This window comes from Sorex fumeus, unplaced genomic scaffold (genome assembly GCF_029834395.1).
Source record: "Sorex fumeus unplaced genomic scaffold, SorFum_2.1 ptg000039l, whole genome shotgun sequence".
NCBI classification, from domain to species: Eukaryota; Metazoa; Chordata; class Mammalia; order Eulipotyphla; family Soricidae; genus Sorex; species Sorex fumeus.
Genome location: NW_026606096.1, coordinates 29977726 through 30004967, shown reverse-complemented (window position 1 = coordinate 30004967; position 27242 = coordinate 29977726). Strand labels below are relative to the sequence as shown.

General features: G+C 35.8%; 1 protein-coding gene across 1 annotated transcript in view; it reads right to left on the bottom strand.

Moving 5' to 3' along the window:
- Positions 1-27242, bottom strand: part of IQCM (IQ motif containing M) — a 289143-nt gene that overhangs the window by 172739 nt on the left and 89162 nt on the right. The window contains exons 4-6 of the mRNA XM_056119031.1: positions 24207-24405; positions 22852-22996; positions 17135-17269 (exon numbers count right to left, since the gene is read on the bottom strand). Of these exons, the coding sequence (XP_055975006.1) occupies positions 17135-17269; positions 22852-22996; positions 24207-24405 (479 nt within the window). The remainder of the gene's footprint in view (positions 1-17134; positions 17270-22851; positions 22997-24206; positions 24406-27242) is intronic.

Here is a 27242-nt window from a genome sequence, read left to right as displayed (position 1 = left end):
ATCTCTAACTTCTCATTATTTTTTAAAATTTTTGTATATCCTTGTTGATATACATAATCTTACTAACTAAATAGTGCTTACTGTACATCAATTAGATCGAAGTACTTTATAATATTGTCCTAGAAAGACAAAGTAAAGAGAGAAGCAAATAGATATACAAAGAGATTTGAGGGGTTACTTCTAAAAAAGTGCAAAGGAAAATGAAGCAGCAGAGAGAGATAGTGAGAGAGAGACTGGTAACTGGTGAAGTATCTAGACATGTTTTTCATAGAAAATTTCACAGTATATTTCTGTTCTCATTTGCAGTAGATAGAAAGGTATGTTTTGAGGGTGCCAATGCTGAGAATTCGAGATAGTGAAAGGCAGGGACATGTTCTTTTCCAATCATGTCTGCTACATCAATTTCATTAAAGATAAGGTCATCAACAGAGAAGGAGAAAATAGAAATCTTGAAAGTTTGAGGATAACCAAGATACTGTGAAGTATTAACTTGAGAGAGGAGACTAGACTAACTTGATAAATAAAATAAATTTGGTTTGCCTCTCTGAAGGTTTTCTTGACATATATGATCGAAAATTTACTGTGAAATTAACAAACATGATTATGTTTTTCCCAATGGTGTCAGGTTTGTCAGCTTACAATACACAGAGAGTTGATTTGGTAAATTGCCTCTTCCAGAAAATAAGTCTGGGAAGAGTAAGAAAGCTTACATGTATGGAGGGATGGTATGGATTGAAGATAAGCTGATTAAAGGGAGATGCTAAAGACTGAGGGCATATGTATACAAAAACACAGGAAAGTCAGTGGATTGTAGGTCTTGGCATAGCTGCAGATTTATCAACGGAGAAAACTAGAAAAATGATCTAGAAACACATAAAGATGTGGCCAGGTAGTAAGAAACCACACTGATTTGTATAAGATAAAAGAAGTAGCTATAGGAACACATCTGGTTGTTTAAAATGGGCACTTAAGGAGTAAGAACCCACTGCCACTGCTGTTATCTGCTAGCACCTCCGAAAGATTGATGGAACACAAGACAACAGGATATAAACACACACAAAACAAAAGCTCTTAAGTTACTGTAAATCCTATCATCTTGCAAATGTTATAAATAAGCAGCTAGTTATCTTCCACATACACACACACACCAGTGCAATATATTGTAGTTGACAACAGGCCACTTTGCTTTTCAATGCAGTCAAAACGACCACTGAAAATACAGTATCAGGAATCTTTCTATGACTCATTCTAAGTGTCTATTGAGAAATTAAAATATGGCATAATGAAGGGTTTTGCACTATTTATATCAACAATTATTTCTTCCCAAAAAGCAGTTCTAATCTTCACTTTCTATAATAATCGGAAAGCTTTACTAGGTGCAGATTAAATTAATAGGTTGATATGGAGTGTTAATACTACACTAGCATCATCATTCTGTTCCTGGCTACTAGTTCTCAGTGCAGAGGTCAGCAATACACACACACACACACACACACACACACACACACACACGGTTGCACGTGTGGTGTTCTCAGCAGTCGGGCAATCGTTTCATCCTTTATTTCCTCAGCAAAGTCTTTACAACCTCAGAAAGTGAAACTGATATGCGCAGATTATCTTCTAATACATAGAACTTCCTCTTTGGAGGAAGATCTGAGCATAAGCAAAAGAAACTTTCAAAACAAAAGACACCATCCTTACCAATAGGAAATATTCGCACATTGTATGTCCAATGGGCTGGAGCAATAGCACAGCGGTAGGGCGTTTGCCTTACAAGAGGCCAACATGGCCCACCCAAGTTCGATTCCTCCGCCCCTCTCAGAGAGCCCGGCAAGCTACTGAGAGTATCTCGCCTGCACAGCAGAGCCTGGCAAGCTACCCGTGACATATTCGATATGCCAAACACAGTAACAACAAGTCTCATGATGGAGACGTTACTGGGCCCGCTCGAGCAAATCGATGAACAACGGGAGGACCGTTACAGTGACCATATGTCCAACAAGGGGGTAATATCTAATATCCAAAACATACAAAGAGCTCATAAAACTCAACAATAACAATACACTTAGTTCAAAAATGGGCAGAGGGTCTTAATAGAGGGTCTTATCTGGCAGAGAGTTAATAGGAAGAAGTAAAAGATGCTGATCATCTCGTTTTAGGGGAATGAAAATCAAAGCAACATGAGTAATAACCTCACAACTGTAACAATGACTCTTTTTTCTTAAATTTATTTATTGAATCACTGTGGGAAAAGTTACAAAGCTTTCAGGTTTAGGTCTCGGTCATGCAAATATCAATCACATTTCCCTTTACCAATACTTATTTTTCACCACGAAGAACCCCAACAAACACCCCCACCCCCACCCCCAATGTCTGTGGGGCAGATGAATTCTAGTTAACACTCTGTCTACTTTGACTAGCTTCATTGTTTCGATAAAAGTTGCACCGTTATTATTTAGACTTTACCCCTCCACCCCAAATCAGCCATGCTGAAAAAGCATTGTGAAATGATTTGCTTTCTACAGCTGGGTTCAAGAATTAAATGATGGCTTTGGATTTCTGCTATTTTATTTATTAACCCTGGAACTGTTTCTACTGAGAGTCAGATAATTAAGAGATTGGTTTCTGTGCTTCTGGGGCCGTGGCCGTGCCGGAGAGCCGCTTGTGGGGGGCAACTGGTGACCTCGGTAGGACGTGAAGGACCGGCCGGAGCGCCCCCCATCCCATGAGGTATCCGTCGCGCCCCCACCCTGCTCTCCACAAGGCTCCCATGCGGCCGCCATCTTTCTTTCCACAGAGGAGAGGGCGAACAATGACTCTTTAGAAAAGAGAAATAACACGTGTTGGAGAAGTAGAGAGAGAAGGGAACTATGTAAATGCTTAATGGAAATAGAAATTGGAATAGCTGTTTGGAAAACAGCAAGGAGAAGCCTCACAAAATTAAAAATAGAATGGCTACCCAATTATTCACTGAAAAATATAAAGAATATGTAATAAATAGAATGATACATGCATTCTGTTGATACATGTCATATAAAAATAATAAATATAACTATAAGTTTGTGATATATAATTATAAAATGCATTGAAATATGAGACTTTCAAGTTGTATGCATGCCCACATCTATCAGAACATTATTTAAAACCTTAATTTCTTTCAACAGCTAGATCTAGGAATGTTAGAAAATGCTCATTCCTAAAGGTGACTTAAGAAACTGATTAAAAGCTTTTTTACTCTACTGGGCTGAATTTTTCATTAAGTCCTTTGGAAGTTTTCATTCCACTGTGAGAATTGTAGGACTTGGAAGCTAGTAAATTTTCAGGGAAAAAAATACAACAAAGCACTTTAATTCCATGTTTATGATGTTGTGATAATTGTACTATGTCATAAAACTTTGTATTTTATAAAAATTCCTCATGAAATATCTGTATGATTGTTTATTTAATTTATAAGAGAATTGCATGGCAGGATTGTTCTCACCAGAGAACTTATATTTCTAATATTATTGTAATTTAATCATATAAAACAAAGACTTGCTAGTGGATCTCAGCATGTTAGGAATATTGGGTGTGTAATCTTAATAAACAGTGATCTAACAAAAGGAGCCTAAAGCCTTGCTCTCTAACAGACTTATGAAAGTAATTATACCTTTATTGAAGTTACACCACTCTCAAACCCCCTACTGTGCCTGCTGTTTCTTAAAGATGGTTATTTTCTACTTAAAGAAAACAGACAAGTTTTAGAAGAACGGCTGGTGTTAAGTAATATTACAAAATTTAATCAGATTCTCTGTATAGCTCCTATAACTATGGAGCAAATACTTCAACCCAAGTAATAAAAGTCTCAGAAATGAAGGGGAAAAAGAACAGCCAATTAGAACAACTTACTAATTGGAGTAACAACTCACATGACTGTAGGGGAACAGAAAAGAGGAGAAAGTTTGGAGAAAGTCTTCCACTGGCCCTGATCATTCCCCGGGCATCAGCGTTAGAGGCCCCACACAGCAAAGGCTGGAGTGAAAGAATGCAAGGGTACAGTTAAGTGGAGTCAAGTGAGACAGTATGTTAAGAATGGTCCTTCGCAACTCTTGGAAGAGACCACAGGCAAAATTGCAGGAGCAGCTGCTTGGATGATGTGACTAAAGCAACATGAGGATAGACCAGTCTTTCAGGTCTGCCCTTTGTGCTCTTTATGCAATGAGGTATCTCATTGTTTGGTGGGTGTTCAAGGTCAAGGAAAGCATTTGAATCACTTCTACTGACACAAAACTGAAACTGATTCGCAACCAAATTGTAGTTTCCACTGTGCCTTTGGAAAGATCACTTTTCAATAGTCAGAATATAGACAAATAAGGGACTGAAAAGTGAAAGAATCCTACAGGGAAAAGCAACCATGATCAATTTAATAGCAGGTAACAAACTGGCATATTTTAGTTTTAAATAGTCTTGTGCCCTCACAAGTTACCCACCTACATGCCCAGAAATTTCTATGCTTTGCATGCTTTGCACATAAATTACGTGCCTTGTACATAATCTCTTTTCATGTCTTCAATTCTTTTCTTTCTTTTATCATTTAGTTAACTCATCTTACAAATGAATAACTCAGTCTTAAACACCCTCTAAAAGCACCTTCTTGCTTCTAAACTCAGGCACAATTATTTGCTAAATCTTATCACTTGATGCACGTACAAATAAGAAAGTAATTGTGTGTGTTTACCTAGATACAGCTGTGCTTCTTCTTCATATTATGATGATATTATTATGATTTAGAACGTCGAACTACATTATAGGCAAGTTATCAAAAGACATTCATTAATTTTTATTTCAATGAAAATTTTATTTTTATGAAAAATTCTATGTTACTTCCACAAAGGAAAGTAAGTAGCATACTCTAATGAATTTTATTTCACTGTAGAACTTATTCCTGAAATTATCACAGGAGAAAATGTAACTTTTACATTTCATATAGCTGAAAGCATCAGAGAAAAATTATTAAAATACCAGTGGAAAAAAATTGCTCAAAAGTCTACGAAACAGCCATCACTGACAAAATTCTTGTGATTCTTAGAATCTTGTAAGTCCATGGGACCTCAATCATATACATCATAGCAGGTGAGACAAACATCATATATTAAGCACTTTTCAAATGATTCAGCATTATGTAATACAAATACTTCAAATCCTGCTAGAGAGTTTTATGACAGCATTTTCATTGTGACAGTAGAAAGAATAATACTATGTCCTCATTAGGAAAGGTGTCAAACTTTCCAAATACTGAACACATGCTGAAATCATGTATATTGCTTTGTTCTAGTAATATGACTTTGTGCTAAGAATTCACTCATGGGCCTCCCTCTCTATATGGAGTTATTTCATTCTTTACTAGCAAACAAATGAGGATATCTACGTCCTAGATCCTACTACATAGGACTGTGACAAGGAAATAAAGAACTGAATCAACATCAATAAGCTTTTAAAGGCCTACTGCTTTTTTCCACATAACGGCGTATCATCAGAGGGAGCTAACTTGGTTTGAAGACATGGGGGAAAATACACACTAATTTGCATTGACAGGATGTTTATCACATTTTAGAAGAAGGAAAAAATAGAGAGACTGCAGCTCTGCAGAAATCTATAGATGAGACAAGTTAATACATTAAAAATAAACAAACAAACCCTTGTAGTGGGTGAAGTGAGAGTTTACACTTGCAACAGCATATTGTCTACAATTTCCAGTATGCAATAAAAACTAGATATTCAGATTAATAGGACTGTATGAGGTATACTTATGGGATGAAAAGTCAATAAAAACTGGTTATAACTCTGAATGACTTATGTTAGATTTAGCAGATAAGTACCTCAGATACCTTTATAAGTAGCACTGTAGCACTGTCCTCCCGTTATTCATTGATTTGCTAGTGCGGGTACCAGTAACATCTCCTTTGTGAGACTTCTTGTTACTGTTTTTGGCATATCAAATACACCATGGGGAGGTTGCCAGGCTCTGCCGTGTGGGCGGGATACTCTCAGTAGCTTGTCGGGTATAACAGAAATTATAACAATGCAGAGAAATAGAATACATAAAAGTAACTAGATTTTAGAAATGAATATTTAAAATAAAACAGCAAATCAAAACCTCTCCAAAATGGGCTCAGCGACAGATTTGAAAAGACAGAAATGAAAAATGGTGAATCTGATCAATAGATATTATCCATTTTTAGGAAAAATAAGTATTGAAAAATAACTAATCTCTCAAGGATCTCTGTAAATAAATAATATTCATTTCTCAGTACAAAACAAACCTTAGAAGAGGAAAGAAAGTGTTAAAATTTGACTTTAACTTTAATCCTCAGATCCAAGAAGCTCAATGACTCCTACATATGACAGCAATAAGATGAAAAAAAAATGAACGATGAGCTATACCCAGGCAAACTAAACAAAAGAGCTAAAAAACAGAGGAAAAGTGAACACTGTGAAAATAGCAAAACAAAATGCATCATATGTTGTAGGGAAAAAAGATTACTGGCTGATTTTTTTCCATCAGAACCAATCATGATCAGAAGGCAGTAGAAAAAAATTAAGTACAGAATATAAACAAAAGCGTTCTATGAACATCAAAACTATTGCAACAATTGTCACTAATTTAAGTAAATTAAGAATTCACTTCTCCTTCTCAAAGGATATGACACCATATTGTAACTCGTAGTCATGATTTAATAAAAAGTTAAAGAAACGGTAAATATATTATTATAGTGAGAGTGCTAATCCTCACATTTAGTTTCTTAACTTTTTAAAAATCATATTTTAAAAAATCATAATTGTAAAGTTAGTTGTTAAATTTATAAATTTTATAAAAGCAATGCATAAGACATCAATAGCATAATAAATAATGATTATATGACTTTATATTGAAGGAAATTTTCTATATTTAAAATAATTATTTTAACAGTATGAATGGTATTGTAATATATTTGAAGAATATTACAATACCTAGAGCAGTTATTTAAAATATAATTTTAACATATATAAACATTCATAATGCATAATGTAACTTTTTTATTGAATCACTGTGAGACACAATTACAAAGCTTTCATGTTTGAGTTCTGAGTTTGATATTACACCCATCAATCCATCAGTGCACATTTTCCACCATCAATGTCCCCAGTATCCACTCCCATCCAAACCCTCCCCCTGCCTCTATGGCAGACAATTTCTCCATACTCTCTACTTTTGGGCATTATGGTTTGCAGTATAGATACTGAGAGGCTATCACATTTGGTCCTTTATCTACTTTTAGCACACATCTCCCATCCTGAAAATCCCTCCAACCATCATTGATTTAGTGATCTCTTCTCTGTTCCACCTACCATCTCACCCAGCTCATGAGGCAGGCTTCCAACCATGGAGCAATATTCCTGGCCTTGTGTCTATTGTCCCTGGATGTCAGTCTCATATTATGTTATTTAATATTCCACAAATAAGTGCAGTCCTTCGATGTCTGTCCATCTCTTTCTGACTCATTTCACTTAGCACGATACTCTCCATGACCATCCATTTATAAGAAAATTTCATAACCTCATCTTTCCTAAGAGCTGCATGGTATTTCATTGTGTAGGTGTACCAAAGTTTCTTTAACCAGTTGTCTGTACTCAGGCACTCAAGTTGTTTCCAGATTCTGGCTATTGTAAACAGTGCTGCAATGAACTTACAGATGCAGATGTCATTTCTACTGTGCTTTTTTCTATCCTCAGGATATAGTCCCGGCAGTGATATTGCGAGGTCATATGGAAGCTCAATTTCTAGTTTTTGAAGGAATGCCCATATGGTTTTTCAAAAAAGGCTGGATGAGTCAGCTTTCCCATCAACAATGAAAGAGAGTCCCTTTCTCCCCACATCTTTGCCAGCACTGGTTGTTCTTATTCTTTTGATGTGTGCCAGTCTCTGTGGTGTGAGATGATATCTCATTGTTGTTTTGATTTGCATCTCCCTGATGATTAGCAATGTAGAGCATTTTTTATATGCCTTGTGGCGATATGTATTTCTTTTTTGAGGAAGCTTCTGTTCATTTTTTCTATCCATTTTTGATGGGTTAGAGGTGGTTTTTTTGTACAATTTTACTAGTAGCTTGTATATCCTGGATATTAACCCCTTTAATGTAACTTAAAGGTATTTGTACAATATATAAAAGGAGGATGCAAAGGAAGAAAGAAAAGGGACATGAACCATATATAAAACGAATAGTTAATGACAAATCCAATCAAAATATGTAACAATTCGCCCTTCACACCCTATCAATGTCACGAGTTGCCCCCCAAGAGCAGCTTTCCGGCACGGCCATGGCTCCAGAGGCAAAAGACCTTAATCCAGAGCCCAGCAGCTTGAGGCAGAAAAGTGAATGGACTATGCGTTAAACTATGGTGCCATGCCTCCCGGGAGGGAAATGGTGTCGCTCCCTTCCACCTTTCCCCCCTACCCCGTAGCAAGATGGCCGCCACCTCAGAGCTTATTGGAAAGCCAGTTATGAGCTGGTGGTGACGGGGCAACTGCAGTCTCATGGGAAGGAGGGTGATACCCGCTCGCCCTCCACGCCCTACCAAGGTCATGAGTTGCCCCCCACAAGCAGCTCTCTATCACCACCATAACACCAGATGTACAGAAATCAATCTCATAATTATCTGGCTCTTGGCAGAAATCCTTCCAGACTTAGCTAGTAAAATATGAGAGATCCCAAATCATGCGACATCATATGGTTCTCATAACCAGCTGTAGAAAACAAATTATTGCACAATAAGTTGTTTTAATTATTATTATATTAATTATTATAATTTCACAATAATTGCCTTTTCAGCAGTTCTGATTGTTGGGGGGAAATTCTAAGTAATAATGGTTCATCTTTTGTCAAAAATAATGAATGTAATCAAAGTAGAGAGTTAGATAGAAATCATCTACCTCACAGGCATTGGGAGGGGTGGGAGGGGGGTATATTGGGGTTCTTGGTGGTGAAAAATAAGTACTGGTGAAGGGAAAGGTGTTTGATCATTGTATGACTGAGACTTAATCTTGAAAGCTTTGTAACTTTTCCCACAGTGTTTCAATAAATAAATATAACAAAAAAAATTGTAACAAGAAAACAGAGCTCCAAGTACACAAAAGATTTCAATTGATAATTCCCTACATATGATGCATTAATGTCTAGTAAGCACATGAAAAAATGTTTTAATCATTAGTGATTATGGAAGTACAAATTAAAAAAACAAAATTGTGTTCTTAACATTATTATTTGAAGCTCAAATATATACAGTCATATGCCCAAATTATTTGAAACCCTTTAGTAGAAAAATTCATTACTAAAGGCCGATAAAATGGAATATATCCCATATATCCCATATTACATTAACCAGTAAATAAATATTAATATGAATAAAAATTAAATGATTTACATCATGGCTAGAATTTATATACTAACAATATTCTATCTTATGTAAACAATAATAATTTTAAGTAGCACTGTAGCCCTGTCCTCCCATTGTTCTTCTATTTGCTCGAGCAATCCCTCTACATCTCCATCGTGAGACTTGTTGTTACTGTGTTTGGCATATCAAATACTGCACAGGTAGCTTGCCAGGCTTTGCCGTGTGGGTGAGATACTCTCGGTAGCTTGCCAGGCTCTCTGAGAGGGGCGGAGGAATCAAACTTGGGTTGGCCAGGTTAGCCGCATGCAAGGCAAATGCCCTACCCACTGTGCTATGGCTACAGCCCCAATTTTAAGTATAAAATAAAAAAAAATAAAAAATAAAATAAGTACTATATAATACATGAGATAAAAATTCCAAATAATAATGTTGTGTCTGGTGTCAAAATGTTGAATGTAATCAAAGTAGAGAAAGAAAAATGTGGAAATATTCTGCCCCACAGGTAAGGGGAGGGTGTGGGATGGGGATCAGACTTGGGTTTTTGGTGGTGGAGAATGGGTACTGGTGAAGTGATGGGTGTTTCATCATTGTAGAACCGAGACTTAAACCTGAAAGCTTTTTAACTGCTCTCACGGTGATTCAATAAATAAATTCATAAAAAAGAAAGAAAAAGTAAGGTGGAGTTCATGTACAATTCAATCAGCCTAATCAATGGCTGAATAAATAGCAATACTCTTACATTAAAATAAAAAAATGAGATAATGGAAATAAACATCAAAGGCATTGCATGAAAGAAGCAGTTATAACAAACTACATATTGTGTGTTTCTACTTACATCAAATTTCTAGAAATAGGAAATCCACAGAGATAAAAATATCAATGTTACTGGAGAAAAGAAGAGAGGCTGACAGCAAATGAGCCCAAGGAAACAGGTTATAGAAATCTTTTGAAAAATATGGTGTTGATGGTTCTATGATAATTTATTAAAAGTCACTTAGCTATATACACACAATTCATGAATTTTTACAGATGTAGACTACACATCTATAGAATATTAAAACATTTAAAAAATTTTCCATGTCTATCTGCTTGAACTGATTAGTAACCAAATTAGTTATCCAATAAGTCAATTGAATATCTCATGCATTATGAATTTTATAGAGACTAAGAAATAAAACTCATATGTTTTGGTCCCATGGGACAATTTGGGTAGAACTATAATTCTACAGGACTTGTGGCCCTATGAAAGATGCAGCGGCATTAGCAGTAGGCAGAGAGAAGAATGAGTAAGGTCGCGATGATAAGGTTTGCCTTGGGCAAGTCAAAGAGAAAGGCCAGGAGAAATCAATAAATCTTGACGTTTGAGTTTCAGCTACCAGAATTGTGAAAAAATTAATTCCTGTTAAAATGCTGATGCAAGCCCAAAGAAACTAAGAATTAATTCAATATTCAAAACCAGAAAACTTGTCCCAGCAAGGATGGTTGGAAATGCTTCCTTTTCTAAAGGAAAAGAAACATCGATCAGAAATCTTTATTTTCAGTTATATAGGAAGTGCACCTCAGAATAAGAGTCCATGAATGAATTTACCGTTTATCCTGATGCCAACAGTCATTTCTTTAAAAAAATTGTGCTTTCATGTTTATTCTCTTTACTAGTAAAAATTGCTTCTGTGACTACAATGTCAAGATGGCTTCTTTAGGACTTGAGTCCATATTCTCAACTTAATTGCCCCTGAATAAATCTACTTTCCTCACATCTGCTCTTGTTGCTTGAATATTGGTCTTCAAGGCATGAGCACTAAAACAAGTCAGCAATGAGACCATTCTGTATTATTTTGTTAGCAGAGTTCTAACTAAGGTACACACCAGGAAATGCACCCATGTTGATAGGTGATAAATCAGGGGATTTCTCCACATGCTATGTCGCTACACAAATGAAATGTGTGTATTCATCTGTCTTGAATCCAACTTCAGAAAAAGTGAATAAAATATTGATAGAGGCCAGAAGAAAACAACTACTTAGAAAGAGCAACTGTGAATTTGTGGAACAAAACTTGTACCAGCAACATAAATATATAGTGTGACTGCTATATTTTTGTTCTATTTTGTCTTTTGGTCACATCTGATGGGGTGCTCAGGGCTTATTCCTGGCTCTGTGCTCATGGATCACTCCTGGCAGTGCTTAGGGACAGGGTGCCATAGACTGAACCTAAATTGGCAATGTATAAGGTAAATGCCCTATCCACTGTACTGTCACTTCAGATCCTAAACTCTTTCCTCAAATGTTACTAGAGACACTAGAAAATACTTATAAGAATCTAATTTTACATATAACATTTTATCCTTAGTCACCCATGTCATGCTATTGTAGACATCAAAAAATGACAATATTTCTTGTTTCACCTTTTCTTTTGTACTTCTACGCTCCTTTACTATTAGAATTGACTATTAGAAATAGTTATACATGCCTAATACCTACAATTCTTTGATGTCTTTTAAACATCCTCTTTAATTCCTTTAATACATAATTAAAATGTTATAAGAATCCAGCTATATGAAAAATATTTTATGCCAGGAAATGGGAATTAAATGAGAAAATCATTACATGCTTCCCATTTAATGATAGAAAGCCATATCTTGATAAAATAGTGTAGTCTGCTATGGAAGACAAAGCAGTGTCCAAAGGAGGAGTATGTCCAGTATGCAGTGATGGTTTGCCATTAACTAGTTGGGACCAACTTACATCCTACTTCAGGCCACAGTTTCCTCAAATACATAGGCCATGCCAGGTTAAAGAGCATACAACTCCCGTGTTCTTTATTTTAAGATTCTTGTCCAGGTTTTCACAATGAGAATGAACTTGCCCTCACTGTTAACTTTTCTGTCCTGGTTTAAGTGCAGAAGCAATCTAAAATTTTGATTTACATGTTGGAGCAATACTGATAAGTATTCAAAGCTCAAACCTCTAAATGTTAGGCAGATATGAAAAGAAAACATACAGAAATGCAATACATTATTTTACCTACCTTCAGGTATGTTCTATTGCTTCTAGTTCCATTCTTTTTATTCACTGAATACTAAATACTTTTCTCATGTTTGTGTGGTATTTTTTAATGTAGTGCTGCTATTCATTTGGCCATTGATTAAGCTGATTGAATTGGGCATGAACAGCATATTACTTTTTAAAATTCTTTTTAATTGGATATCCATGATATAGGCCATTATAAAGCTGTTCATAATTGGGTTTCAATCATACAATGATCCAGTACCCATACCTCCACAAGTGTACATTTCCCACTGCCAATGTTCCCCATTCCCCCACCACCATCCCCCAACCCTCTACTCCCTACCCCCAGCCTCCTTCTATAAAAAGACTGTATTATTACAAAATAAAAAGAGGGCACACTCTCTCTCCATGCGTGTTTGGTAGTTAGACCTTTTTCCCACCCCGGATGACCAACAGTGATGGATGAAAGGAGGATAAAACAGGAGCCAGGCTGGTTGGGGTTTATTACACTCTCCCCACGTGCCTGTTAGTCCCACTAAGATCTCTATTCCATGCTAGTCTCTCTGCACCCCATCTCGCAGCCTTATTCTCATACCCAACCTGCAAGCATAGGGGGTAGCAACCACACCTAGGTCCTATAGCACAATCAACATATGAAAGCCCTTCCTTCCTGCAGCCAGAAGAACTCAAGGGCAAAATACCACCTAGGGGTGTGTTTCTCCTTTCCTTAGTCCAAGAACCATTCAAACATTCATCTTAATTCTATTTTGCATGGATACATTAAGCTTGTAGGGTGGCTCTCCTGGGGACATCTCACTATAGATACCAGACTACAGTGCTCAGGTCAGATTAGTCTTTGATAACCCTAGAGGGGTCCTAATTCCGTTATTACTCTTTGGATCATGACAGAATTTGTCCATGAACATTCTCTTAACTAATAGTTAAGTATTATGGCGCTTGGCCTGGCCCATTTTGATGCCAGGGTAGCTCACAGCTTGCCCTGGGTCCATCCAGTCCCTCGCTGGGACCCTGCTTTTGGGTTACCAGGTACTAAGGGCAACCGAGGCGTAAGCTGAGAAAACAGATGCCCAAGAGTGAATATTATTTGGAGTCAGTTAACTCTCAAGTTACAAAAGCATAGCATTAACTATCTTCCTGTGTCTATACAAAAAGGACATTACTCTGAAGCAAACTATGCAAAAGGACATAAAGGAGGGAGAAAAGCAATGTTTCACTTACAAATACAAAATCAGAGATTTCTGAGGAATTTGACTTTACAAGTCACAGGTACTGCTTCGGGGAAATGAGTGATTAACAGGTAGAGAAAGCAAAGCACAGAGAAGTTAAAGATGAATACCAAGGAAATAGGAATGCTTCAGAAGCATTGTGATGGGTATTACTCAGTAAACCTAAGCTCCTTGTGGCAGTGGAGAAAGCATAAACCAATGTTATTATACCATAGGTAATTTCCTTCTTGCTCTCTCTCTCCTTTTTCTTTTATGCATTATGATTTGCAATACAGGTGCTAAGAGGTCATGGTGTTTGTTCAAGGCAATCATTATTTTTATAGAGACAGTAAGGCTGGAGTAGTTTTTGAATTGGGTAAAAAGAAGTTTTGGGGTGTGGATGTGTCTGCCAAGGATTTCAGAAGTACAGGGAGGTGAGGGAAGGTAGCCCATCCAACCCCGAGAAAGCCTGGAGATTTCAGTTACAAAACCCACATACCAAAATTTTCAGCAGATTATATCTTGGTGAGGTCCGTACTGAGACAGTGGAGTCAGGCAGGGAGTATGGCAACAATTTTGGACTGTGGAAGCAAGTGGCTGCCAGGAGCTCTGCTGGAGCAGGCACAGGCCAACTCACCCCCGAACCCCTGCCTCTGTTTACCTGGATCTGTTCAGCCATGCACAGGTCCGAGATTAACTGCGGCTATTGATCTCTTTCGAGATTTATTTATAGGTCTCTGAAACAAGGCCAGTAATAGAACTTACATGGTAGAACTGGAGTTGGTTCATGGGGGTGACTACCAGTGCTTCCAGGGGGATTGGGAAGTATTGGGAGGTAGCCCATACTAACTCTGAGAAAGCCTGGAGATTTCAGTCATTTGTGTGGTCTTTATTTCTAAAAACAGGCTTTACATTCAGTATGAAGTTGCTACTTTCTCCCAAGGGAAGATTTTCAATTGAAAATTGTATCTTCAGTTACAACGCTTTTGTAACCATAGTGGTAAGAATAAAGAATTTTTTAAAAATAAATGTTAAATAAAAATGCTTGAACACATACATAGAGTTTTAGGAATCCGACCCACCTTAAGTCAGACCCTTTGGAAATAAATAAACTACATATGCACTAAGTGAAATAGTAGATTCAACGAAGAAATGTGTAAGTTGCACAATTTGAAACTGCTATTCACAAAAAACTTGGGATAAATGAGTATGACTGGTAATCCAAAATTCATTAAATAAGATTCTCTTGAAAATTGAATATATAGCAGAAGCAAATAGAAAACCATATTTTAGGTTCATTTTCAGTATTTTTCCATTTTTATTTTATCTTAGAATATATCCATTTGCAAAGAAAGAATATCTCCATTCCCTATGAATCATCAAAATTTTTAAGTGATGAAAGAAAAAAAGAGATTTTAATTATGTTAGTATGCTTCCTCTGTTTGAAGGAACACCTGCTAATTTTAGGTATTATGATTCAAACAATATGCTGTTATTCAAGTTTATACTCAGGGTATTTTTTAAATTTAAGTTCAGTAACAAATTTAATAGAATCAATCATTTTTTTAAACCTACAATATTTTAACACACTAAACTAGTCCATGGAAGATCAATAAAAGGAAATTCTTGCTGTCAAGAATGTTTTAATCACCTAATTATGTTTTCATAATATTGATCTTCGAAGTGTCCACATATAGTACAATAGAAAAAGTACAGAACTCTCTCTGAAGAAACAGGGACCGAAGTTCAGCTCTACTAAGCATCTTAGAATAGTCCATTCTCATGTCTCTTACCTTAAAATGAGTGTAAATAAATGTGCCACACCCTCAGCACACAGGCAATTATGGTAATAAAAATATTCAATGGACAATGTTCAATACAAGATTTTAAAAACTTAGTTACTTAACAATTAGTCTCAATACGCAAATACTTTTTAAAACTACTATAAAAATGTATACAGGACTAAAGTATGCTTAAGGAGTATTTATAAATTACAGAGACTATTTTCTGAGAGTTTATAATACATCACAAAGTTTATTTATTTGTTATTTGATTTAAGCTTCATAATATTTAAATGACTTAGTTTTATCTTCCTTTTATGGTGAGGAAATAAGATAGAGCAGTGCTAAATGACTAGTCCAAATATGTACAGTGATAGAGCCAGTAATTCTTTGCAGGTAAGCTAATTTTGATGCCATTCTCTAAAATTATGTTCATTTTATACTCCAAATAATCAATAGAGAAAATATACTAGTGAAACTGATGATTTGAAAAAAATTATATTTTCAATGATTATTATTAGTCATCAGAAGCTTCTAAAATGCACAGTTGATTCCATTTTGCCACTTTCACATTTTAATTTTTTTATAAATAAAATGGTAACTAAACAGAGCAGAGAAAATATATTATATGATATCTACATTGTATTCAATTATATTCCAGTCACAAAAAGTAGCAAATTAAATTCATTGATTGAAAATATAGTAGTATTATATTAGAGTAGAAATTCAATAGAAATGTAAGAGTATTGTATTACAGAGATTATTTAAAATTACAGAAAATAATCTTAATTTTCATAAAAAAGCATATTGACAGAAAAAAGATATGTTTTCTTAGCAGCATTATTATTTTATTGCCTAAATGTTCTGTAATAATGTTAGTTGATTCTATCATCAGGAAAACCTTACAGAAGCAAACAATCTAGTCATGTTCACAGAAGAATGTAAGTCCTTTTACTCTTCTGAAAATGGGTCCTGAAACCTTGTGTTTTGTTTTATTCATCTTTCTTTTTCACAATGGAGTTCGGGGTCCATAAAACATCATCTCTAACCCTGGCAACAAGTCATGGCAGAAGCACAGACATAAAAGAATTAAGAAGTATTTTAAGAAATTAAGTGACGCTACTGAGATTGTCCACAGTTGGTGACAATTTTCCACAGGGTGACTAGTCTATAAACAAGGGAGAAACAGTATTCCTTTAAAATTATTAAGTATTCTCACATGTTTTAATTTTTATATTCTTCAAAAACAATTTCTAATTGTAAACTTTTTTTAGTTTATAATGCTTAAACATTCAGGGTTGAGGGCTGGAGAGATAGTACAGGAAGGTATTTGCTTTGCACCTGGTCGATCCAGTTTTGATCCCAGACATCTCCTCTGGTTCCACAAGCCCCGCCAGGAGTAATTTCTGAGTTCAGAACAGGAATAACCACTGGGTATCACCAGATATGCCCCCACCCTTTCAAAAAAATTTTATTTTACTATATTTTTCAGCACCAAATCTAACAATATAGGAGAAAACTAACTTACACTGTAGGAACTTCTTTGAACCTGCATTTCTTCCTTAGTATAAATTAAAAATTATATTGAGGGGCAAATACATAACCAATAATTTTTAATAAAGTAAAAAACAAAAAAAAGAACAAGTGAAGAATAGATGTTAAAAAAGAGTCAGGAAAATGAAGAGAAGAAGGAAAAAACTACTCACCTATGTGGACCAAGTTCCAAATGTCATCAATTTGATGCAGAGCTGGGAAATGACCACAGTCATTAAAGAATTTAAGGAGCTCATTTCTGTTTATTCCTTGCCAGTCTTGTCTCTTAGCAAACATTGTTTCATAGTCTAGAAGAAAAAATGTTTTATAATATGTCAAATACAAACCACAGTTTCATCTTTACCTGAAAAACCATGACTCTATTATGTTTTTGATTTCCATAAGCAGGGTATTCTGTCAATCTCCTGGAAAAGGAGAGAAGGAAGAAAGCAGAGATCTCGCTCCCTGTCTAAGTAACTGGACTTGCTTCCCAAGGAAAACATTCCCTCCTCTGCCTCCTCTGGTCTGGTTTGCATGACAGTAATCCCCTATATATGAACACTCAAACTGTATCTTAAGACATAGTTTTAATGTTAATAATATTAGGATGCAACCTTCTACTGATCCATTTTTTTTCTTATCTCCTCTTAATTTTTGTACTTTGACTCACAAATAATTACTTAAGTTGGAGACTCCAAATCAGACTACAGATCCTACTTCTTATTTTTTTCCTAACTGGAACTGGATCTACTTTTTGTCCACTGACTGCACATTTTCTACATCATAGTTCAAGGTATTTTATTACTTTGCCAAGGTCACCACAGAAAAGCACCCACTTAGGCCATTACTCACCTATCTTCCATATATGGCATTAAACTAGCGTTAGACAATAACCAAAAGAACTGACACATCTATCTTCGAAGTGTGACTTTCCATAAATTCACTTTTTACTTAAAAAGGTGAAACTGACCTTCACACTGAAGTGATGAGTTATCACCATAAGGCTGATTGTTAATTAGTATTTACTGCTTGATCATTCTTTCAAATATTTACAGGGTCTATTTCAGTACGAGCAGTGCTATGAAATATAGATTTATAAGGACAAAGAATATTTTCTAACATAGGTTAATGCATTGCTTTGGCACTCCAACATACAGGTCTTAACTTTCTACTTATTCATTCAGTTGAGGGAACTAATCAGGAAACATGAACAAATTCAAGAAATATTTAGTGACTGTCCAAATATGAGTGGCCAATCCAGATTTCAAACACGGTAGTAAAATAAACATAAATTTATAACTAGTAGATGTATAACTTTTTGTGACATCAGATAAGCAACATAACATGAGAGTAGTTTCTGTGCATGTGTTTCATCTCTCCTAGTCACACACTGCGGCCTTTGAAGTACCAGCATCTGCAACTGCACCATTGCCTTAGGGCTCCCTCTGGCTGCAAGACTATATTCTGCCCACCTGTCCAGCAAGCCAGAGGTACCAGGGAATTGAGGCTCCATTAGAACGGCTCAACCATTGACAGAGGAAAGACGAGATAAGATTCAACATTTGAAAGTTGCCTATATTGTCCATTAGAGCAGTATTTCTCAATGTTCTCCAACCATGGCCAACTTCCAACCTTGTTTCTGTCCTGTGCCACCACTCTCTCATCCAATGGGTCCCCAGTTATGCAATACTCACCCTAACTATCCTCTATTCTGTACCAATTTGACTTTCCCTAAATCCCACGAGCACCTTCAGGAGTGATTCCTGAGTGCAGAGCCAGGAGTGACCCCTGAGCATCACCGTGTGTGACCCAGGAAAACAAAACAAAACAGTAGACACTGAACTTTTCCTACTGTCGCTGAAGGTATATGAATGAACAAAATATGGTCTGTGTTGATGAAGTTCCATGTAAGTATATTTTTTAGTATCTACTGGGGATCTGGAGGTTGTTCAAGGGCTAGAGCACGTGTCCTATACGTGTAAGGTCCAAAGTCCAAACCCACACTGCATGTCTCGGCAAACACCTTGACCCCTTCCCAAGCACTGCCAGGTTGCGGTCATGGTCACCAGCAGCATAAGGCCACACAGAGAACCAGTTGGGCTGTTGGCCATAGACCACTAGGAGTGGATCCCAGTGCCACTGTTTATTACTTGAAAGGCCACTGAGAAAAGAAAGAAATATCCATTATTTGCTATTTCTGGATAAAGTAATCTAGAGATTTCAATGACATGCAGCTGATTGGTAGTGAGGCTGAAGGCAATTATTTCCTCGTAAATTATGTGTACACTTATTCGGATTATTTCTGAGAGTGAAGAAACTGAAATCTCCAGCAGAGTGATACTGGGTTCATCTGTTGCTTTTCGAATTTCTATCAGCTTTTGCCTCATATAATTATAAGTTCCTGTTAGGCACATAGACAATTAGAATATGATTTCTTTTCTTAGAATTTTAAATCTTTTATCATTATGTAATGTTCTTCTTTATTCTTGATAACTTTCTTCACACTAAAGTTCGTTTAGTCTAAATTTAATACCCCTCCTTTTTTTATTAGTATCAGCTTGGCATATTTTATTTAACTATTATATATATAGTATATATAATATATACTATAATATATATATTATACACACATAGATATAGGTATATCTTAAGTGGGTTTCTTATATACACTATTTAGGTCATTTTTATCAGTCCTGACAAAACTTTTTTTAATTTGTGAGCAGAAATTACTAACACTCAGACTAAGGGATAGTACAAGGGTTAAAGTACTTGGCTTTCATACAGTCTACCCAGGTTCAAGTCCTTGCATAATTTATGGTAACTTGAGCACCACTATAAGTGATCCTTGAGCACAAAACCAGGAATAAGTCATGAGCACTGCTAGATGTGATCCCAAAACAAAGCAAAACAAAATTTTAAATTAATTAACATTCAAAAGTATTAATAGTATAATTACATTTATATGACTGTCTTTATTTTTCCCTTGTTCTTCTTATATCTTTACTGTTGTTGACTTCTGTAATTTTAATTGACCTTTATATACAATTTTATTTTATATAGAATTTCATTTTCTCTTCCTCCAAATATATCTGTAATGCTTTCTTTATAAAGTTATTGTCCTAGAGATTGATAGATGTATCTCTGTTAATCCAGGTTCACTTCCAGTTAAAATTATATTTTCAAATGACCACTTCATGGATAGTGTGCATATTTTACAATAAAAATAATCCTAATTTCTTCCTCTTATCCCTTGTACCATAGTTATAATTTTATTTATACACAATGGCTTGTATAAACAATGCATATAACCACGATATAATCCAACATATTGTTTGCATTTTTGAAATGTTAGACCAATATCATTTTAACTTCATATTTATTCTTTCATACTCTTTCTTTATGTAGGTCCAAGTTTCTGACCTATAATACTTTTCTACACCTTAACAAACTTCTTTTTACATTTTTTGCAAGGCAGATCTACTAGCAAATATTCTTAATTTATACCTGAAAAAAATCTTTCATTTCTGAGCAATAATTTCAAAAAGTACAGAAAATACCGGTGACTTTTCTCTCAATACTTAAAATGTGACTCCTTGCTTGCATGGTTACTGATAGAGTATGATTCTTACCTTTCTTTCTCCAGAGGTAAAGTGTTTTCCCACCGCTGATTTTTCATTTAAAAAATCGTCATTTTTCTATCATTTGAAGATTATATATAGGCATAGTTTTTGTTTTGGTTTGGTTTTGAGTTGGGGGTACACCTGGCGGTGCTCATGACTGACTCTTGGTTCTATACCCAGGAATCTCTGCTGGCGGTGCTCTGATGACCACATAGGGTGCCAGGGATCAAACTCAGTTCTGCGATGTTCAAGGGGAGTGCCCTATTTGCTGTCCTACTGCTCCAGCTCCCTTTGATGTAGATTTTTGCCCTTTATTATGCTTTGTCTTCTCTGAGTTTTGAAGATCTGTGATTTCGATATGATGCTCATTTGGGAGAAAGTCTCAGTTGCTATTGTTTCAAATATTTCTTTTGTTCCTTTCTATTCTCTCTGGCATTCCATTTATTCATATGTAATTCTCTTTATAGTTATTCCAGAGTATTGGAAGATTCTCTTCTATTTTTTTGTTCAACCCCTATTCTCTTCACTTTGCAATTTTCAAAATTCTATTGATATCTCTTATGGCTCAGGGAATTCTCCTGAACCTTATTCAAATCTGCTAATAAATTCATCAAAGGCATTCTTCACTTATGTTACTAGCATTCCTTAAGTTCTCCTTAGCATTTCCTCTCTTTTCCATGACCTATTTGATTTGGTAGGTTGTGGACTTGATCCCTCAGGGTCCTTTAGCATACAGATCATAGTTGTCTTTAATTCTCAGTCTAATCATCCAACATTCCTGGATGTCATGGTTTGATATTTACTCTGTCTCTTCAAGTTATCTTTTCATACAATGTATGATTTTTTATACATAGCTATATGTGGTAAAAGGCCCTGCTATAAATATACTTTTAATAATACTGTGATAAGAAGATAATTAGGAGAAATTATTATTATGGGCTATGATTATGTCTCTTTTGAGTTAAAATCTTTAATATGAATTCACAAGTGTTTCTTAGGTCACCCTCCAATAATACCTCTAACCCCTTATTGTGACAGATCAGCTGAAATGAATGAAGTTGCATATTTTGCTCTGCTACAGAAGTCCTCACTATTTTTTAATAAAAAATTGGAACATTTCTCCTAATCCCAAACAATATCAAACTCATTAAACATAATAGTATTCAGACTCTGAAAGTTAGGTGATAAATTGGGAAAAATATCCCATGTATAGAAATTTGCTAGTAATAAGCAATACATAACTAACATTTATTGTTTATCTGCTCAATACACATTTAAAAGAATTATCATTTGAAGTTCTCTGATTTATAATACTGATGGTTTCTTCTGCACATAATTCCAATACCACACCCATCACCAGTGTACCTATCTTTCTTCCAAGGGCCTCTTTTCAATCTCCACCCAAGCAACTCAGTTCTGTGAATCATATCTTCCACTGTGCCACCTTTGGTCCTTCAATACTACCTTGTTGTGTATCTTTAAGTTCCACGTTTGAGAGAAATCATTCTCTATCCCTTTCCTCCTGACTTCACTCACCATGACATCCTCACCCTTTCCACAGACTCTTTATTTGTTAGTTTGTAAAGCAGACTGCTTTCCTCTTCTCATTATGGATATGTAATTTTCCCTTAGGAATGTACACTTTTTCCCAATGGATACAATCTTTTTGGAATTTTTAAGGCTGGTGCTCAGCACTCCTACAGCAAACTTAAGTAAAACAAATAGGTGCTCTCTCTCACAAAAGCTTGAATTTTAACTTTTACCTACTTTAAAGTATTCAGTGTGATTTACAAAGCTGCTAACAGAGTTTTGTGGATTTACTGCTCTAACTCCAAGTCCAACAAAAGTGTTGGTGTCCCTCCAACTTCCAAAGACCCACAATTTCCTCCCTTTCTTCATCCTATGTCTTAGCAAGTTTAATCTTAAGAAAAAACATTTAAAGTTATAGAACCTTATTTAGACTAATAAGACAAATAGATGGGTCCCTTATTATTTGCTCTCTAGATATGTAAAGCAGCCTTTCGGGTTCCATCAAAACTTTACATTGTAGTTAATTTTCATTATCTAGAATGGATTTTCCATTGCTTATAATCAGAATATTTGCAAGTTAATCAAAACACACAATATAGTCACCTTAAAATTCAAAGAACTTACTTCGGACAATATAAAATATAGGTTACCTTTGGTGTCTTTGTGTAATTTAATGTAAATCATGAGCAAATTCTGTGATTTAATTTGTTCATAAATTAGACAATAAATGTATCACTTACATTTTTTTCTATCCATCCATTCCTCTAAATCTGATAAGCGTAAAATTTGTCTTGTCCTCGGAAGACCAAGTCCATATTTCACACGATAGATTTGGGAGGAATACTTGTTAATTACCTCTCTCAAATCTTTCCCATGATCCAAAACCTGGAAAACAGCAATATCAAAAGTAAAGTTCCGTATAGGGCTGGAGCGATAGCACAGAGGTTAGGGTGTTTGCCTTGCATGCAGCCGACCCTGGTTCAATTCCTCTGTCCTTCTGGAGAGCCTAGCAAGCTACTTAGGGTATCCCGCCCGCACAGCAGAGCCTGGCAAGTTCCCCATGGTATATTCGATATGCCAAAAACAGTAACAAAAAGTCTCATAATGGAGACGTTACTGGTGCCTGCTCAAGCAAATCAATGAACAACGGGAGGACAGTGCTACAGTGCTACAAAGTTCCTTATATATTTCTGCTACTTTTATTTAATCTGATTTCCCTTATTAATTATATCTGCCACGTCCTATTTCTTAGACTAGGGGTATATCTGTGAATGTTTATTGCAAGAATGCATGAACTATAGAATAAAATTATGTATCTGAAGTTCAAAGAATTTTATTAGTAGGGCCTTTGTCATCATTTCTCATTGATAGAGGTTTCTATGATACTATCACAGAAGCATAAAAGGATGGTGTCCAGATTTCTTTATTGTGCAGCCCTCATGATATTTTTTCCTCATCCAGGAAAAAAAAATAAAATACTATTAAGACATAGTCTGCAATGAAAAATCTTGCCTAAGTATATTCAAATCAGGTTATTCCATTTCTTTTGAAAATTACACAGCTAATTTTACTAGACACTTCAATTTTATCAATTTCGCAAAATTTCAAATGATGAGGAAATCTCTCAACATATAAATAATTCTTATCTGTGTACCTTTTAACTGTGCATATATTCTTGTTTACATGTATGTACTTTTTGAAGTATAGCAATTTATTTATTGAAATTTCTTAGGGGCCATGTGTGTATGTGTTGTGTATGTGTTTCTTTCTGAAAGAAACACATATTTATGCTCTTCAACTATACTCATCTTCTAGAAAGTGGAAGAAAGTAGATCTAAATAGATAGCCAATAGAAAAAAATTTCATGCAGGGAGGTGCTTTCTGTCCTATGAATAAGTCCCAAACTGTTGGGCAAAAGATGTGACACCATCAGAAAGTGTCAACAGAGAAGATTATTCCCATTTTCTTACCTTGAGTAATGTGGACAAACCTTAGAAAAATCATAAACATAATATTCAGATGACTATTCAAAGTCTACTTAATTGAATCTATGTAAGAAATTTTAACACACTATAATATTTCACATATGCCTTACCTTGGCCAGTATTCTTTGCATTCGTTTGCGTTCAAGCCACCCTCTGACAGCTGCCTGCATTACAACGACCTTTTCAATCATTTTTGAGTCCGTTTTAGGTTTTTTCTTTTTCCGGAACAGCTGAAATATTTCTATGTGTGGTCCAATCCTTTTAACTTTACTATTATATTTAACCCTTCTACTGAAACAAGACTGCATCCTAAAAGAAAAAAGAAAACACTTCCTGATAATAGTTAATAAAAAATAATGCTTATAAGCAGTCGTATATTCAATATTATTGAGACAACAAATGTATTAAAATTGGTATATAAAATTATAGCAATTAAATTTATCAAGAGGACTCCAAAAGACATTAAATTGTCAGAATCAATATAAGGTATACTACTGACCTTCTGAAGAAACAAAATCTGAAAGAAAATCTTACCACAACTATTCAAAAGAAAAAAAACACAGTATCTATGAACAAAATATTTTTATAGATTTAGGGCAGGTTAATTAAAATAACTTGACTATCCTAGAAAAAAATTTTAAAGACTATACTTCAAAAATATTGTTGGCATTGCTACTCTATCAAACATCATTTGAAAGGTCATTTGATGTCTAAATTTTAACTGACAAAGACTTAAGCATATTGTAGGAATATGCACTTTAAGACCAAAAGTGAGAGATCATGTTGGAGATTCATTTATAACCAGTCCTGAAATATTGATCTATGTGGTCCTAGGACGATCTATAAGGTCCTAGGAGAAAATGGAACACTGACCATCAATAGACTGCAAACAACAATTTCGTGTCTAATTTTTGCTTCTATCAAGTCATTGCATTTTCTAAATGGTGGTGTTTTGGGTTGTTCATTTTGCCAAAGTCTCCCAAAATCTGAAGTGTAGTTCCCTTGAAATTTTTATCACACAGAAATGATTTTTTTCTTCCAAATACCTTGTACTTACAGCTCTCTTTCACAACAAAGTTTCACAGAGATTCCTAACCTTTATGAGAGGCTAGTACCACCCTAAAATTCCATTATAGAAGCCCAACTTTCTTCTCAGAATAAATCTTACATATTCTGTTGCTTTATTTCCCCTCAGACTTTTCTGAGCTTGTTTTGAGATGCGAATTTTTTGAGGCATGAAGATGGGAGGGTGTAAAATCTTATCACGCCGAAGGTTGTGTGTTCACGGGCTCACTGGACGGCACTGTCTCACCACCTGCGTTCGGTGCTCTTGAGCCACTGTGTGTGGCCTGGATCGGAACGGCTGTTGGCCAAGGGCAGATGGAAGAAGAAACGAGGGCCAGGCCGGTCTATATCAATAGTAGTTTATTCCAATCCTCTTCACTCCTGTCTTTCTCTGCCTCCTTCTCTCCTGGGCCCAATCTTGGAACCTCTCTCCTTCTGGCTCTGACTCTGGATCTCTGGAGCCCGAGCTCTCTCGCTTCTGACTCCCTTTCCGAGCTTACGTCTTAGTTTATATAGCAGTCACATAAGGCGGTGACATAAAGGTGGGTTGAATACTGACGAATCAACAAAGAGAGGTAAGACCACTCCTCCAGGAGATTAACTCAAGGATAAAATCTCATCTACAGAGATTACTTCAGATTACTAGGAGATCCACCCAAGGGTGGAATCCCTACAAGGGTGTGTTCTTCCCTCAGTTAGTAATCTACATAAATAGTTGTAATAAATCTACTTCTAATATTTCTAGCAATGTCATTCTGTATGAGCACAGCAAGAGATATAAATTTAGTTTGGTTCTTCCTGAGAACATCTCACTATACATTTCGCAGTCCTCAGGCCAGGTTAATCTTCCTAGCTCCAGCAGGGTCCTAGTCTCATCGTTACTTACTTTTGGATCATGACAGCATTTGTCCATGATCATGCCCTCAACTTATAGTTGAGTATCGTGGCTCTTTGGCCTGGCCCATTTCGATGCCAGGATAGCTCACTGCTTGCCCTGGGTCCATTCAGTCCCTCATCGGGACCCTGCTTTTGGGATACTAGGAGCTAAGGGCAACTGAGTCAAGAAATCAGATGCCCAGGAGTAAATATTATTTGGAGTCAATCAACTCCCAAGTTACAAAGCATAATATTAACTGTCTTCCTGTGTCCACACAGAATGGATATTGCTTACAATACAAGTTCAGTGTTCTTAGATGGGTGTGACCTGACAGACCTAAGCTACCTGAGGAAGGACAAAAGAGTGTTATCCTACAGGAGGGATCAAAGATATTACATACTACATCCAAGGCCAGTATAATCTGCCCTAGAAAGGAGTCACATTTCAGAATAGCAATTATAGTTGGGATTATTTTGCTTTAAGTTAGCTCTATTTCTTCCCATGGATATTAAACGTTGACAGTTTGATTTTGATGAATTGGCCCAGTCTTCTTGTCTCTTTGTGTAGTAGAATGTAGCTGACTAGAAATTTCAGCACTATCATTTTCATTTTTCCGTTAGCTTGATTTGAAGTTCATGATATACCCTGTATCAAAGGGCACTTAAAGACCAGTATAGCTAAAATCATTCAAGGCATAATTTTAAGTGCACTAGAATGGAGATCAAATGCATATCAAAAGCTTTTCCTAAAGAATATCCTCAAAGATTAATTTTGACTCCCTTATTCCCACATAGGCCTAGTTTACACGTGAGATTTGCTGGAGCAAAAAAATTTATGTATTATATTTGATTTTAAAAAATAAATTTTGGAATTAACATGAGACACACAGTTACAAAGTTTTTCATGTTTGGATTTCAGTCACAACCTTCCCTTCACCACTGTATATTTCCTACCACCGACGTCCCCAGTTTCCCTCCCACCAACCCAACCTCCCACCAACTTCTGCCCACTCTATGATAAGCAATTTTTTCTTTTTTTCTTTTCTCTCTCTTTCTCTTCCTTCCTTTCTTTCTTTCCTTTTCTTTCTTTTTCTTTCTTTTCTTTCTTCTTTCTCCTCCTCCTCCTCCTCCTTCCTTTCTCCTCTTTCTCCCCTTCCTTCCCTTCATCTCTGCCTCTCTCTCTCTCCCTCCCTTACTCCCTTCTT